The 12,454-nt window shown below is 45.7% G+C and overlaps 1 protein-coding gene across 1 annotated transcript; it reads left to right on the top strand.

Annotated features, from left to right (window-relative positions):
• The first annotated feature begins 10,107 nt into the window (after window positions 1-10,107).
• LOC134668288 (uncharacterized) lies at window positions 10,108-11,862 on the top strand. The gene is made up of 2 exons (XM_063525770.1): window positions 10,108-11,646; window positions 11,726-11,862. The coding sequence occupies exon 1, from the start codon at window positions 10,108-10,110 to the stop codon at window positions 11,380-11,382; it is 1,275 nt and encodes a 424-aa protein (XP_063381840.1). The 3' UTR covers window positions 11,383-11,646; window positions 11,726-11,862.
• Window positions 11,863-12,454: the final 592 nt, after the last annotated feature.

The raw sequence follows: 12,454 nt of genomic DNA, 5'->3' as shown, positions 1-12,454 counted from the left end.
CAGTACTATTTAAAATTTCCTACAAATCAGCCTTACATATGATATACTTAGAATTTACATTAGATTAGAAGAATCATACTATTTGACGGCTCTTGTTCAATATCGAGTTTATAATATATTATGTAGAGTGATTTAAGGTAGAAATCTAATGTATAAAAAGTATCCGTCAATAACAAATTAGAAGGAAATTATCCTCATTCTGATTGTCCTTATAATTCAGGTTATATGTCTCATGTATGTGTGTATCTGTGTGTGTGTGTGTATGTTTATGCGTGTGTGTGTGTGTGTAGTTTATGTGTGTGTGTGTATGTTTGTGTTTATGTGTGTGTGATTTCATTTATTAGCTATTTGGTCAGTACTTACTGATTTCAAGTGGGTATGTCAATTGTTTTTCTTTCAGCCGACCTCAATGGTGCATGTCATGAGGAAACCGTTACGGTATATTGCATAAATCAAAGCTAAATCAGGTCACGTAGAACGGGTCGGAATCAACAGGCTATATTTGTTGACAATCTATCAGGTCAAGTTAATGTGCCAGTAAATAGATTTGTCGATCTGTTTTGAAAACAACTAGATATGTAGCCACATAAACGTAAACATTTTTGTTATCAATAATAGTAATAACTATTAGGATAAGATGACGTTTCTATTATAAACTTGCCATGCTCTCCATTTTTATTGGAGGAAAATGTGCTTATGTTACCGATGTGTTTATCCTAAAGGATAATAAGTTAACAAGAAATTCAAATTTCCATACAAAGTGAGCCGTTTTCATTTTTCTCGAGGTACCAACAAATTTTCCGCAGACAAATATCACCACAGACCTTAATATATAAATATTGAACTAAACCAATCAAATGCAGTCTTCAACTTCTAGTGACCGCCACATAAATAAAGAGGCAGTAAGTTTTTGTCCTCATAAATGTACTGCAAATAAATTAATACAACAAAAATGTAATAATTAACTTTGTTTATCAAACCATTGTTTTTGGTACCATCACGCTTCGCGATTTTTGCGCCATTAAGGGTCCTAGCTAATAAATTAGTTGTTCAATACTTATTTAGGTATGGGTGACCCTATGAGGAGATGAGGTAAACAACGGTTAACTTTCTCTCTTCAATCGGTCCCTCATTGCTGAGGATCGTGACTCCGTTTGATTCCGTCAACTAGTTGTCTCCATCGGTCCCGTTCTGTAGCTTGGTGGAGTGCGTCGCTGACAGGTATTTTTAGTTCCTCCGCTATTTGGTCCGACCATCGTTTGGGACTTTACCCCTACCCCTAGGCCTTTTTCCCTCTATTTTACCGGTCACGATAAGGCGTTCCAAATTGCTGGTATCCCTGCGTGCAACATGGCCAAAGTACCGCAATATTCGTTGCAAACAGGTTGTGGATAGACGTTGAGTCTTTTCTATTTTTAATTGTTTTAGAATAGATATGTTGGTGCGGCGGGCCGTCCATGGTATTCTTAGCATACGTCGCCAGCACCACATCTCAAAAGCGTCGATTCTCTGTCTATCAGCGGCTTTGAATGTCCACGTCTCTGTACTGTATAGAGCAATGGAGAAGACAAGGGTGCGGACCAGGTGTATTTTAGTCCGGTGGCTAATATTACGGTCTCTCCAAACTTTGCTCAGTTGGATCATTGCAGACTTTGCCATGCCAATCCGTCTCCGTATCTCAGGTTCGCTACTTCATTTGTTGGTAATTTATTTTTATTTATTTTATTTATTTTATTGATCAAATAAGTAACACAGCATTACAGTATAAAACCAAGGCACTGTGAAACTACAAAGTAAAAGAAAAGACAAAGAAAAACAATACACATAAAAAATTAAGTTAACTATATATATATAAGTTAACTATAAGTCTAGCTATATATGTAATAATTTTGGCGTCCCGCAGGGGGGGGTTCTCTCTCCGTTATTGTTCTGTTTTTATATTAATGATCTCCCTAAAGTAACGTCTCATCCGGCTGTATTATTTGCAGACGATACGTCTATTGTCATACCATGCACAGATGAAAATAACTACGAGCAAGAAATTAATCAAACATTACATATGACGATACAGTGGTTAGAAAGTAATAACTTATCAATAAATATAACTAAAACTAAACACATACAATTTCTTTCTCGTAGAGGGAAGGCTAAAATACTAGACATTAATTTTAAGGGGGACCCTGTTGATCAAGAAAAAAGTGTCAAATTCTTGGGAATCCATTTAGATGAATTAGGCGATTTTAAAACTCATGTGGAACAGGTTTGTAAGAAATTAAATAAATTCATTTTCCCACTACGAAGACTACGTGAAACTGTATCGCGAGAGGCGGCACTTGTAGCATACCATGGGTACATCATGTCTATTCTTCGTTATGGTTTGATCATATGGGGAAACTCCACTGATATGACAAAAGCATTTGTCAAACAGAAGAAATGTGTAAGAGCAATATTTTCACTAAAGCCTCTTGACTCGTGTAAACCGGTCTTTAAGCGCTACAAGCTTTTGTCTCTACCCTCTCTATATATTTATGAGATTGCCGTATTTGTCCATACAAACAAGCAATACTTTAATGAAAATGTTGATGTTATAACATACAACAATCGGATGTCAAGGCAAAAAAACCTATTGAATGTACCTAAAGCACGCCTGAAACAAACAACTCGCACGCCTTATTTTATGTGTGTTAAAATATTTAATAAAATTCCTAGCGATGTCAAAAATCTTCCTTTAACGCAATTCAAGAAAAAATTGCATATGTGGCTATGTGAATTATGTATTTACTCTATAAGCGAGTTTTTAAATGCTAAGTTTAGTAATAGGAGCTAGTTGTAGTTTAATGTAAGCATTTACATTTATTTTAGTAATAAGGCATCTTTATTTTGTGTGACTTCCAGCCACGAAATCTAGATTTTATATTTGCATGCTTAATTAAGTAGAGTATGATGGACTATATAACTAATATTGTAACAACTTATTGTAACCCATATTCCGCAAATAAACAATCATTCATTCATTAAATTAACTAAACATTAGATTTGGGCGACGACGTAACGGCGTGGCTCCGTAGCGTCGTCTGACTCGGCGTAGGGTTCGGCAGGTTGCCCCGGAACCGCCGAAACACCACACCCTTCGGCCAGAAGTCCGCGCTTGCGATGGTGTCCTGCAGCGACCGCGGCACGCGCACCACAAATGAACTGAAGTGCACATAGTGACGCGACTGTAGCTGGTGCACCCTCAGCGTGAAGCCAGTCTTCCGGCGGACGTACTCCACCACCTCGTCGGCCACGGCGGAGTAATGTAAGCGTGACACGTATAGCGCCTTACTCGGTGTCGCAACTCGTAGGCCAGAATTAACCGGCTCCGCAGTGCCACACAGAGTCTTACGAGGCGCCCTGCGCGCCTTGCGTTTCCTTTCCACCAGTGTGAATCCCTCCTTATCCACATCGGTGCGGGAGGACTTCTCCTTAAGTGGAGCCCGTGCTTCATTCACCTTAACAGGCAAGTTGACCCGGTTAGCTGCGACAGGCTGACCGGCGACGTCAGCATATGCACGCTGACGTGACTTCGAGGTGACAGGGGGCGGTCGCACGCGCGGGGGGCGCGCGGGCGGTGCAGCGGCGCGTGCGGCACATTTTACCGTGTCAGCAACACACAAACTAACCGACTCAACATGAGTGTCAGGTCGATGATCGTTCTTGAAATTTGAAGCCGCCGACCGAGTTGGAGCATTCCGCAAACTTGTGATTTCGTTGCGCAATTCGGCAATAGTGACTAGGCTGGCTTCAAACTTAGAGATAACTTCCGCTAATCTTGTCTTTAGGGCCACGATTTCCTTTGACAAGCAGCGAACGTCAACCTGATCCGGATCACACGACGGCTGGATAGAAGTACCCGTCGCCATAAACTCCGGAATCCGGTCTTTATTCTCCCTCAGGATTTTCTGTATATCCTCGAGGGACTTCTTCCCGGCTTCATCCCCTCTGCGGTGAGGTACATAGGTGCCGACGATCCCGATGGACTTGCACAGCACTTGCTTCGCTTCGCAGATGTCTTCGACGGTGAAACTCGACGCACGCGAATTCATCTGGACAGCAGTCGCCGCATCCATCGCTCCTTCCTGCACCAGCTTGTTTTTTAGTTGCAGGAATGCGAGGAACTCATTCACGATGGGTTGACTCGGTTCGGAGAGACTCATCGCGTATATTTACTAGTGGCGGCCGAGCCGCGCTAATTTCGCAATTTATTAATTTAATTACTCATCAACGCGTCTACGTCGCTGCGCGCATTGAACTCGACTCCATCAGTAATCAGTGAGCCAAGGTATTGGAACTGGGTTACGGTTTCGTAGTCACGTAGGAGATTGGTGCGTTGGATAGCTGTGAAACGGTCAATGATCATGAGCTTGGTTTTAGATTTATTAATAGCAAGTCCCATTTCCATACTGATGGTTTCCAGTTTGTGAAGCAACTCCGCCATTTCATTTACGATGATGCGAAAAGGGTGGTATCATCCGCGTACCTGAGGTTAGATATCTTTACTCCGCCTACCTTTATGCCACCTTCCCAGCCATCTAGAGTTTGTCGCATTATGTGCTCTCCATAAATATTAAAAAGGATGGGAGATATCACGCATCCTTGGCGAACACCCTTATGGAATTTGAAACGGCCTGATGTTAAATCTCCTACAGTCACAGTGCCGTATCCTGACTCATACAGCTTGCGGACTAGCATTACGAGGTGGTCTGGTACACCTGTCTCAGAAAGAACTTTCCACAATTTCTCCCACTTAACGCAGTCGAAAGCCTTTTGGTAATCCACAAAACACATGAAAGTTGGGGTGTTATATTCATAACACTTTTCTATTATAAGCCGAAGGTTTAGGATTTGCTCTCTGGTGCCCCTCTCTTTCACAAAACCGGCTTGTTCTTGGGGTATTTGCCAGTCTAGGTAAGATCTTAGTCTCGCGTTGATGATGTAAAACAGAATTTTACTGGCGTGGGATATTAGTGCAATGGTTCTGTAGTTATTACAGTTCCGTATCGAGCCTTTTTTGCGAAGAGGAAGAATAGAGGAGTGTACCCAATCAGATGGCCAATCTCCGGTCTGCCATATCTTACTACATAAATTATGCAAACATATTATTCCATTTGGGCCCAATCCTTTCAACACTTCCGCTGTTATTCTGTCAGGTCCTGGTGCTTTATTGTTCTTAAGCTTCCGGATTGCGGCTTCAATTTCCGATCGGAGTATGTAGGGCTCCTCTTCCACCACGACTTCGAGAGATAGAGTAGATTGGGGTTGGGGTATTTGGTCCTGATAGAGTTCCTCACAATATTTCCTCCATCTCTCAGCTATTTTGGCAACGTCATGTATAGGGTTCCCATTTTTGTCCTCTATCACCCAGGAAGATGGTTTAAATTTCCGCGTTATTTGCTTGACCTTACGGAAGAGATCAGCAGTTTGATATTTGTCTGCGTGGTGTTCGATTTCAGTACAGATGTCTTCAAGAAATTGATTTTTGTCTCTTCTACATTGTCTTTGAATTGTACTGGTGAGTTGTGAGTACTCTCCCACGAATTTTTCAGATCTTACGCCACATTTAAGTTCCTTACGTAAATTTATATTAGACCAAACCTCTTCTGACATCCAATCCTTTTTGTCTATGGGTTTTTTGGTCATAGAGTTAAGTGTCTTAACGATTTTCTGGCTGAACTGCTGCCATTGCTCTTCTGGATTCATCTGTGCTACTTTAGGGGCTAATTCCGCTAGTTCTGGTTCCGTATGTTTTTGGAAGAAATCATATTCCAGTGCTGAGAGTCTAGTTAAAGGTTTTTCTTTCTTCCTGCATGATTTTAGCCGTACTCGTATGTCTGCCACTAGCAGTTGATGGTCAGAGCCACAATCCGCACCCGGAAAAGTCCTAGTGTTTGTTACCGCTGATTTCCATCTATTTGCTATCGTGATGAAGTCTATCTGATTGCGGTAACGGTTACCAGGAGAGGACCATGTGTATAGCCTTCGCTTGTGGTGTTTAAAACTGGTGTTAGTTATGGTCAGATTATTGCTTACACAGAAATCAATGAGCATTTCACCCCTTTGTAGCGCCAGCTAGCTCGGGGTTCGGATGAGGAGGCTATTTAAAAGTGAAAACGACACCGATACTGAATAAAAAGTGTATTCTGTTGAATAATTACACTCGTAATGTTCTTATGGGAAACTTATTAGAAATTAAGCACTAAATACTGTAGTGATCTACAACTTATCATTAAACATATATTAATCGTATCGCGTCGGTTGCCGGACTGCGCGGGAGCGGCGAGAACGTATCTGTATACGGTCGGTCACGCGCAGTGCGTCATCAATCGGAGCTGTGATTGGCTCATGCGGTGCAGCAGGTAAGTCGTCCAATCCGCGAGTTTCGTTCGGCCGGGCCGACGTTTGAGGTTGGCGCGTTATACACTCCCCCTGCAAGTTCCCAGAACGACCCGTTGGGGACTTGGTAACACTATCATCTCGCGCTAAGTTACGAGGGCGACCACGTAGTCGCCGTGGTTGGACAGGCACCGAAGGAATACCTTGACCTGGTGTGAATGGTGTCAAATCAGAACTATGGTATTTACCCAGGTCGGTATTGGTTTGTACGTCAGCTATAACATAAGAAGTTGGACTAATTATTTTACTAATGCGATAGGGACCATCCCGTTTGGGCATGAATTTCTTTGTTAAACCTTTAGAAGCGTTACTAAGCAAATGAGTGTCTACCAGAACTAGGTCATTAACGCAAAACAAAGGTGACTGCCGTCGGTGCTGGTCAGCGTCGCTTTTCTTCTGGTCCTGCTGGCGTACAGCTTTCTCCTTTATAACATCCCAGTTTTCGAGGAACTTCTTCAAGTAAGGAGTTATTTGCGGCAGAAAGTTTTCTTTTGACAGAATAGCCTTTAAATCACGTTGGGCATCAAAAGGAGTCCTCATCTCTCGAGCGAACATCATGTGAGCTGGACTGCATCCAGTGGTGGCACAAAGAGCACTATTCATCGAGAACCTGATCGCTGGCAGGAACTTGGGCCACGCACGATGATTGTTCTTCACTAAAATAGAGAGTTGAATCTTGAGGTCTCTATTCTTGCGTTCTGCAGGGTTGGCCTCAGGATGATAGAGTGGTATTAAATTCTGCTTGATTCCCAGCAAGAACATGGTCTGCTGCATCACAGCTGAGACAAACTGAACTCCGTTGTCAGAAATGATTCTTCTTGGGAATCCATACCGTAGGAAGTACTGCTCGATAAGGGCTGGAGCGCAGACTTCTGCTGTGGCGTCCTTGAGGGCTATCAGCTCCACCCAGCGTGTAGCCGTGTCCTCGATGAGCAGCACCCATTTCTCTCCATTATCTCCTTCAGGTAGAGGGCCAAAGAGGTCTATAGCAAGCACCTCTCCTCTTTGATTAAGCACTGGGGTCTGTAGTAGTCCCATAGGCTTCTGGTTACTTATCTTGTAACGTTGGCATTCTTCACATAGTTTTAAATATTCCGTGATGTACTTGCGCATTCCTGTAAAGTAATACTTTTGACAGATGCGTGCGAGAGTCCTTTCTACGCCCTGATGACCAGCTGTTGGGGCGTCGTGGTACTCTTTTAAGACGGCCTCCTTCATAGAGTTAGGTACTACCAGCTGAGCTTCCTCCGACTCAGAGTTGGGATTGTAATAGTAGAGAATCCATTGGGCTATGACATATCCTCTCTCTAGCCATCTGGTCGAGTTAATAGGATCAGAGTCTTCAAGGTCTTGAATAATCTTGGCGACTTCTGGGTCTTCGAGCTGTGCAGTACGTAGTTCCGTCGGATCAACTTGTGGAATATCAATAATAATAGAGCAGACTCCACATTCTTCTTTGGAGTTTTCGTCGCAGACAGGTCGACTCAATGTGTCTGCTATGACATTGGCCTTTCCAGGTGTGTATTCATATTTGATGTCAAAGCCTTGCAGTTTAAGTGCCCATCGGATAAGGCGACCACTTGGTGACTTGTGAGTCAACAGCCATTTCAACGGCTGATGATCTGTCTTCACTAAAACTGTATGACCATCAATATAGGGCCGGTACTTCTCAACCGCCCAGATCACAGCCAAACACTCCCTCTCAGTTGTGCTGTAACGGCGTTCTGCTGGAGTGAGCAGCCTGCTGGCATACTCAATGGGACGCTCATCATGTCCTTCGCGTTGCATAAGACAAGCTCCAAGAGCATAATTACTCGAGTCAGTCCGTAGAACAAATTGTTTGCTGTAATCCGCTTGCACCAGGATTGGAGCAGAAGTTAATCTGGTCTTGAGCTCCGTAAAAGCCTGTTGTTGCTCGTCTTGCCATTTCCATGGTTCATTTTTCTTTGTAAGCTTGGTAAGCGGCTGAGCTACCGCTGAGAAATTTGGAACAAATTTTCTGAACCAAGCGCAAGTTTGGAGAAATGTCCGGAGATGCTTGAGATTAGTTGGCTCCTTCATGGCTAATATTGCTTCAACTTTCCCATTATCTGGCTTAATACCATCTGGGGTGATGAGGTGTCCAAGGTACTTGACCTCTTTGCAAGCAAAAACACATTTCTCTCGGTTTGCTCTTAAGCCAAACTGACGTAGTCGGTTGAACACAAGTTGCAGGTCTTGCAGGTGTTTCTCGAAACTGTCAGATATAACCAGGAGATCGTCCAGGTAAGCTAGAACTGTAGTATTTTGCAAGCTGGCACCGGATTTGAACTTATCCATCAACCGCTGGAAGGTTGCAGGTGCATTCTTCAAACCGAATGGCATTCGTACGAAACGGTAGGTACCGAATGGTGTGATCACTGAAGTCTTATCCCGATCAGCTGGATTCACACTGACTTGCCAGTATCCAGATCTCAGATCTATGGTACTTATGTAGCAATGTCTTCCGGTCGACTGCAGCAGCTCATCAATTAAGGGTAAGGGATAGTTATCTGTCTTTGTGACGCTATTCAGCTTTCTATAATCAGCACAGAATCTGACAGTATTATTCTTCTTAGGGACAAGAACTGCCGGTGAGGTCCATGCAGATTCACATTCCTCTATTATCCCTTCCCGGAGCATCTTCTCAATCTCCGCTTTCATTATTTCTTTCTTTGCAGGTGTGAGCCGGTATGGAGGCACAGATATAGATGCATGGTCTCCTGTGTCTATATGATGTTCAACAATTGGAGTGGGCGCTCCCCCTAGACTGAAGACTGCACTATTCCTCTCTAACACTTCGGCTAATTTCATCTTTTCACCTTCGCTGAGCATTGATCCTTCTTCAGCATGAAGTATATTGCTTGCAGCAATTGACAATTGCGTTGGCATGTCAGATTCATAGTGTATGGGATATCTCTCACCACCTGGGAAACACCAAGTATGGTTATCAAAGTCCAGGTCGAGCCTAGATGCTTTTAGAAAATCGATTCCCAGTAAAGTTTCATTTTCTTCAGCTTCAGGTAAGATCATTTTTTTTTTTTGCTAACTCAGCCTCCTTGCGGATCATACGTGGTCCAAAAGGAGCCGGTCACAAGCCCGGGTAAATGAGGAGTGCACTGGTCGTGTTGTCGTCTTGGGGGAAACCCCATCATGGCAACACGCCCCAAAACCCCCAGGGTCAAGGTGGGAGGACGTGCCGAGGGCCCTCACAGCCGGCTGTGGGCAGCGGGGGGTTGGTGCTGATTGGGCTCGCAAGCGGAAGAGGGGAGGGGGAGCAGGGCCTGTGTTGTGTCTAGTGGAAGGGGAGGGGCAGTTGTCGAGGAACCCCGGGGTGTCGCGGAGAGATGCCCTTGGGGTGAACCGCTTCTGCTCTGAACCGGAAGCTGGAGTGGTGAGAAATATGTGCACAAGTGTTCGCCCCGGGAGGTCATGAGCGACTTCCTTGGGGTAAACCAACGTGCACATTCCCATCACAATGAAGCAACACAGGAGCTGTTCTTTCATGCTTGCGAGCTCACTCAGCATAATCGCTGTCGCTAACGACTATGCGTAGGGGAGTGGCGTCACTGCGTAGGAGCAAATGTTGCTGGGTATAGGCAAGGGAGCACTGCCGACCACCCTAATTTTAGTTCTTCCCACAAATTTAAATAGTGCATGGATTCTAAAGACATTAAAAAACAAAAACCAAAAACCAACACCGCGCAAGCGGAGAAGAGACCCGTAAGGGTAGAAGTGCGTGAGGGCGGGAAACCAGCTGAGGGACCCCCGACCGTCTCGAAAGAGCGGGAGGGCGGGAAGCCAGCTGATAGACCCCCGATCGTTGAAGAAGGTGGAACTCTGAGCTCCGACGAGGAGAGCGGAGGAACACAGAGAGAAGCAAGGCAGGGCACTCCAGATGTCTTACAACTGGGTGGCCTGACCTTGAACGAAGAGGATGCACTGCTCAAATCACCATCGAGGGGGGAAACCACTAGGGAGGCCACACCGATGGTGCATGAGCAGTTCCACAAGTACGAGTCGAAGGCTCAGAAAAAGAAAGCCAAGCTGCTTAGGAGGAGGGCTGCGACTGCTGGGGAAGGGAGTGGCATTCCCGAGGTATTTACCAAAGGGGAGGCCAAGCCCGGCCCGAGCAGACGCGGCTTAAAGATAAAACGTCAGAGTACTGATGAGGGTCGCTCGGAGCGTCCTCCAGCGAAGCGCCCGAACCAAGGCAAGGCGGCCGCGGAGGGACCACGGAACGTCGCTAAGGCGAATCGTGGGCTCGCTGTGGCTGTGTGCCGAGAGGACGGAGTTTCGGTGGATGAGGCTCTGGCGAGACTCATCAGAAAGAGGCTTACGCAGCTGATTGAGGTGGTCGTCCTGAAGGTAGTCAGGGGGGAGCCTGGCTTAGTAGCGCCAAGATTCGCTACGTCGGGGTTGGTGTCAGAAGGATTCTTCCTTGTGACACCAAAAACGACGGAGTCGAGGGAATGGCTGCTAAGTCAGGACTTCGGAGAGTTGGATGGCCACAAAATCATCGTGCGCAAGCTGGAGCAGACCAGGGTGCAGGTTTGGGTTCCGGGCGACACGGACACTGAGTACGTAAAGGAGTTCCTTTACGCTCAGAATCCCGATCGACCGGAACTCAAAATTCTGCACTGGAAGGCAGTAGGTAGGGAGGCTCTAGAGCTAGGAACCCGACTGATCTATATGGTTCCAGACGGAGTCGAGGAGAGCTGGGGGCAAGAGAAGACCAAGATTCTGGACTTCTCGGCCACCAGCGTACGAGTCCGGATTCTGAGGGCGAATCCAAATCCACAACCCTCAGAATCCAAACAAGAGGGACCAGTAGAAGCACCCGAGCTGAAGCAGGAGAGTGCTGAACCCGTCGATGTCCATACGGGAGGAGAGGGGAGTATGGATGTCGCCGGCAGTGAACTCTCCGAGTAGCAGCTCGGGGACAACAACACTACACAAAAGAGATGAAAAGAAAGGGAGACACACAGGGAACACTACACAAACACACACACACCAACACACACACGAACATATGCCAAGTAAACCTCCAACATTGCAAGGATGCCATGTCCGAGCTGGGACAATATGTTAGGAGGGCCGAAGTTGACATAGCACTGCTGCAAGAACCTTATGCATGGAAAAATCGGGTGGCAGGCCTGGGACATCTGGGGGGAGCTCTCTACTACGAAGGGAATGGTGAGCTGCCTCCTAGAGCATGCATTTATGTGAGCAACAAAATAAGAAACATGGGTTGTGTCATGACCTTATGTTACAGAGACCTTGTTGTGGTGGAGACCTACTTCATGAAAGAAGATGGCAAGAGATACAAGGTGGCGCTAGCGTCCTGCTATCTGCCGGGCGATGGAGTGGCACCCACGAAGGAACTAGAAGAAACGGTACTGTGGTACAGAGGTAAGGGGATTCCACTGATTGTTGGTTGCGATGCTAACGCACACCACGAGGTGTGGGGTAGCACCGACACCAATGAAAGGGGAGAATCATTGATAGAATTTATAATTAGCAATGACTAAGAAATTATGAACATAGGTAATACACCAACGTTTGTAACGAGGGCCAGGAAAGAAGTGCTTGACATTACCATGGCAACGAAAGAGGTGAGCGACAAGGTAAAGGGCTGGAGGGTGGATGTGGAGGACAGCATGTCTGACCACCGCAGATTACTCTACAGCATCGATAGTCGCGTAGAGAAGATGAAGGTAAGAAATCCACGCAAAACCGACTGGACGAAGTACGAAGAGGAGCTAAGGGAATTGGCTGTCTCAGGAGTCAGGTATGAGAATGTGAGTGACCTAGAAAATGGGGCTCGCAGACTGAAAGAGATCATATTAGGAGCATACCACAAGGCCTGCCCGGAGAAGCTGCTACAAACAGGCAAAGGGCAGCCATGGTGGAACAGAGAACTACAAAAGGTAAGGAAGAAAGTGCGAAGGGCAATGAGGGTGGCGACAAAGAGGGACGACTCTCAGAGCTGGGACACGTATAG

Source organism: Cydia fagiglandana, chromosome 10 (assembly GCF_963556715.1).
Source record: "Cydia fagiglandana chromosome 10, ilCydFagi1.1, whole genome shotgun sequence".
Lineage (NCBI taxonomy): Eukaryota > Metazoa > Arthropoda > Insecta > Lepidoptera > Tortricidae > Cydia > Cydia fagiglandana.
The sequence above is the reverse complement of the archived record's forward strand: the minus strand, read 5'-3'. Positions and strand labels throughout refer to the sequence as shown.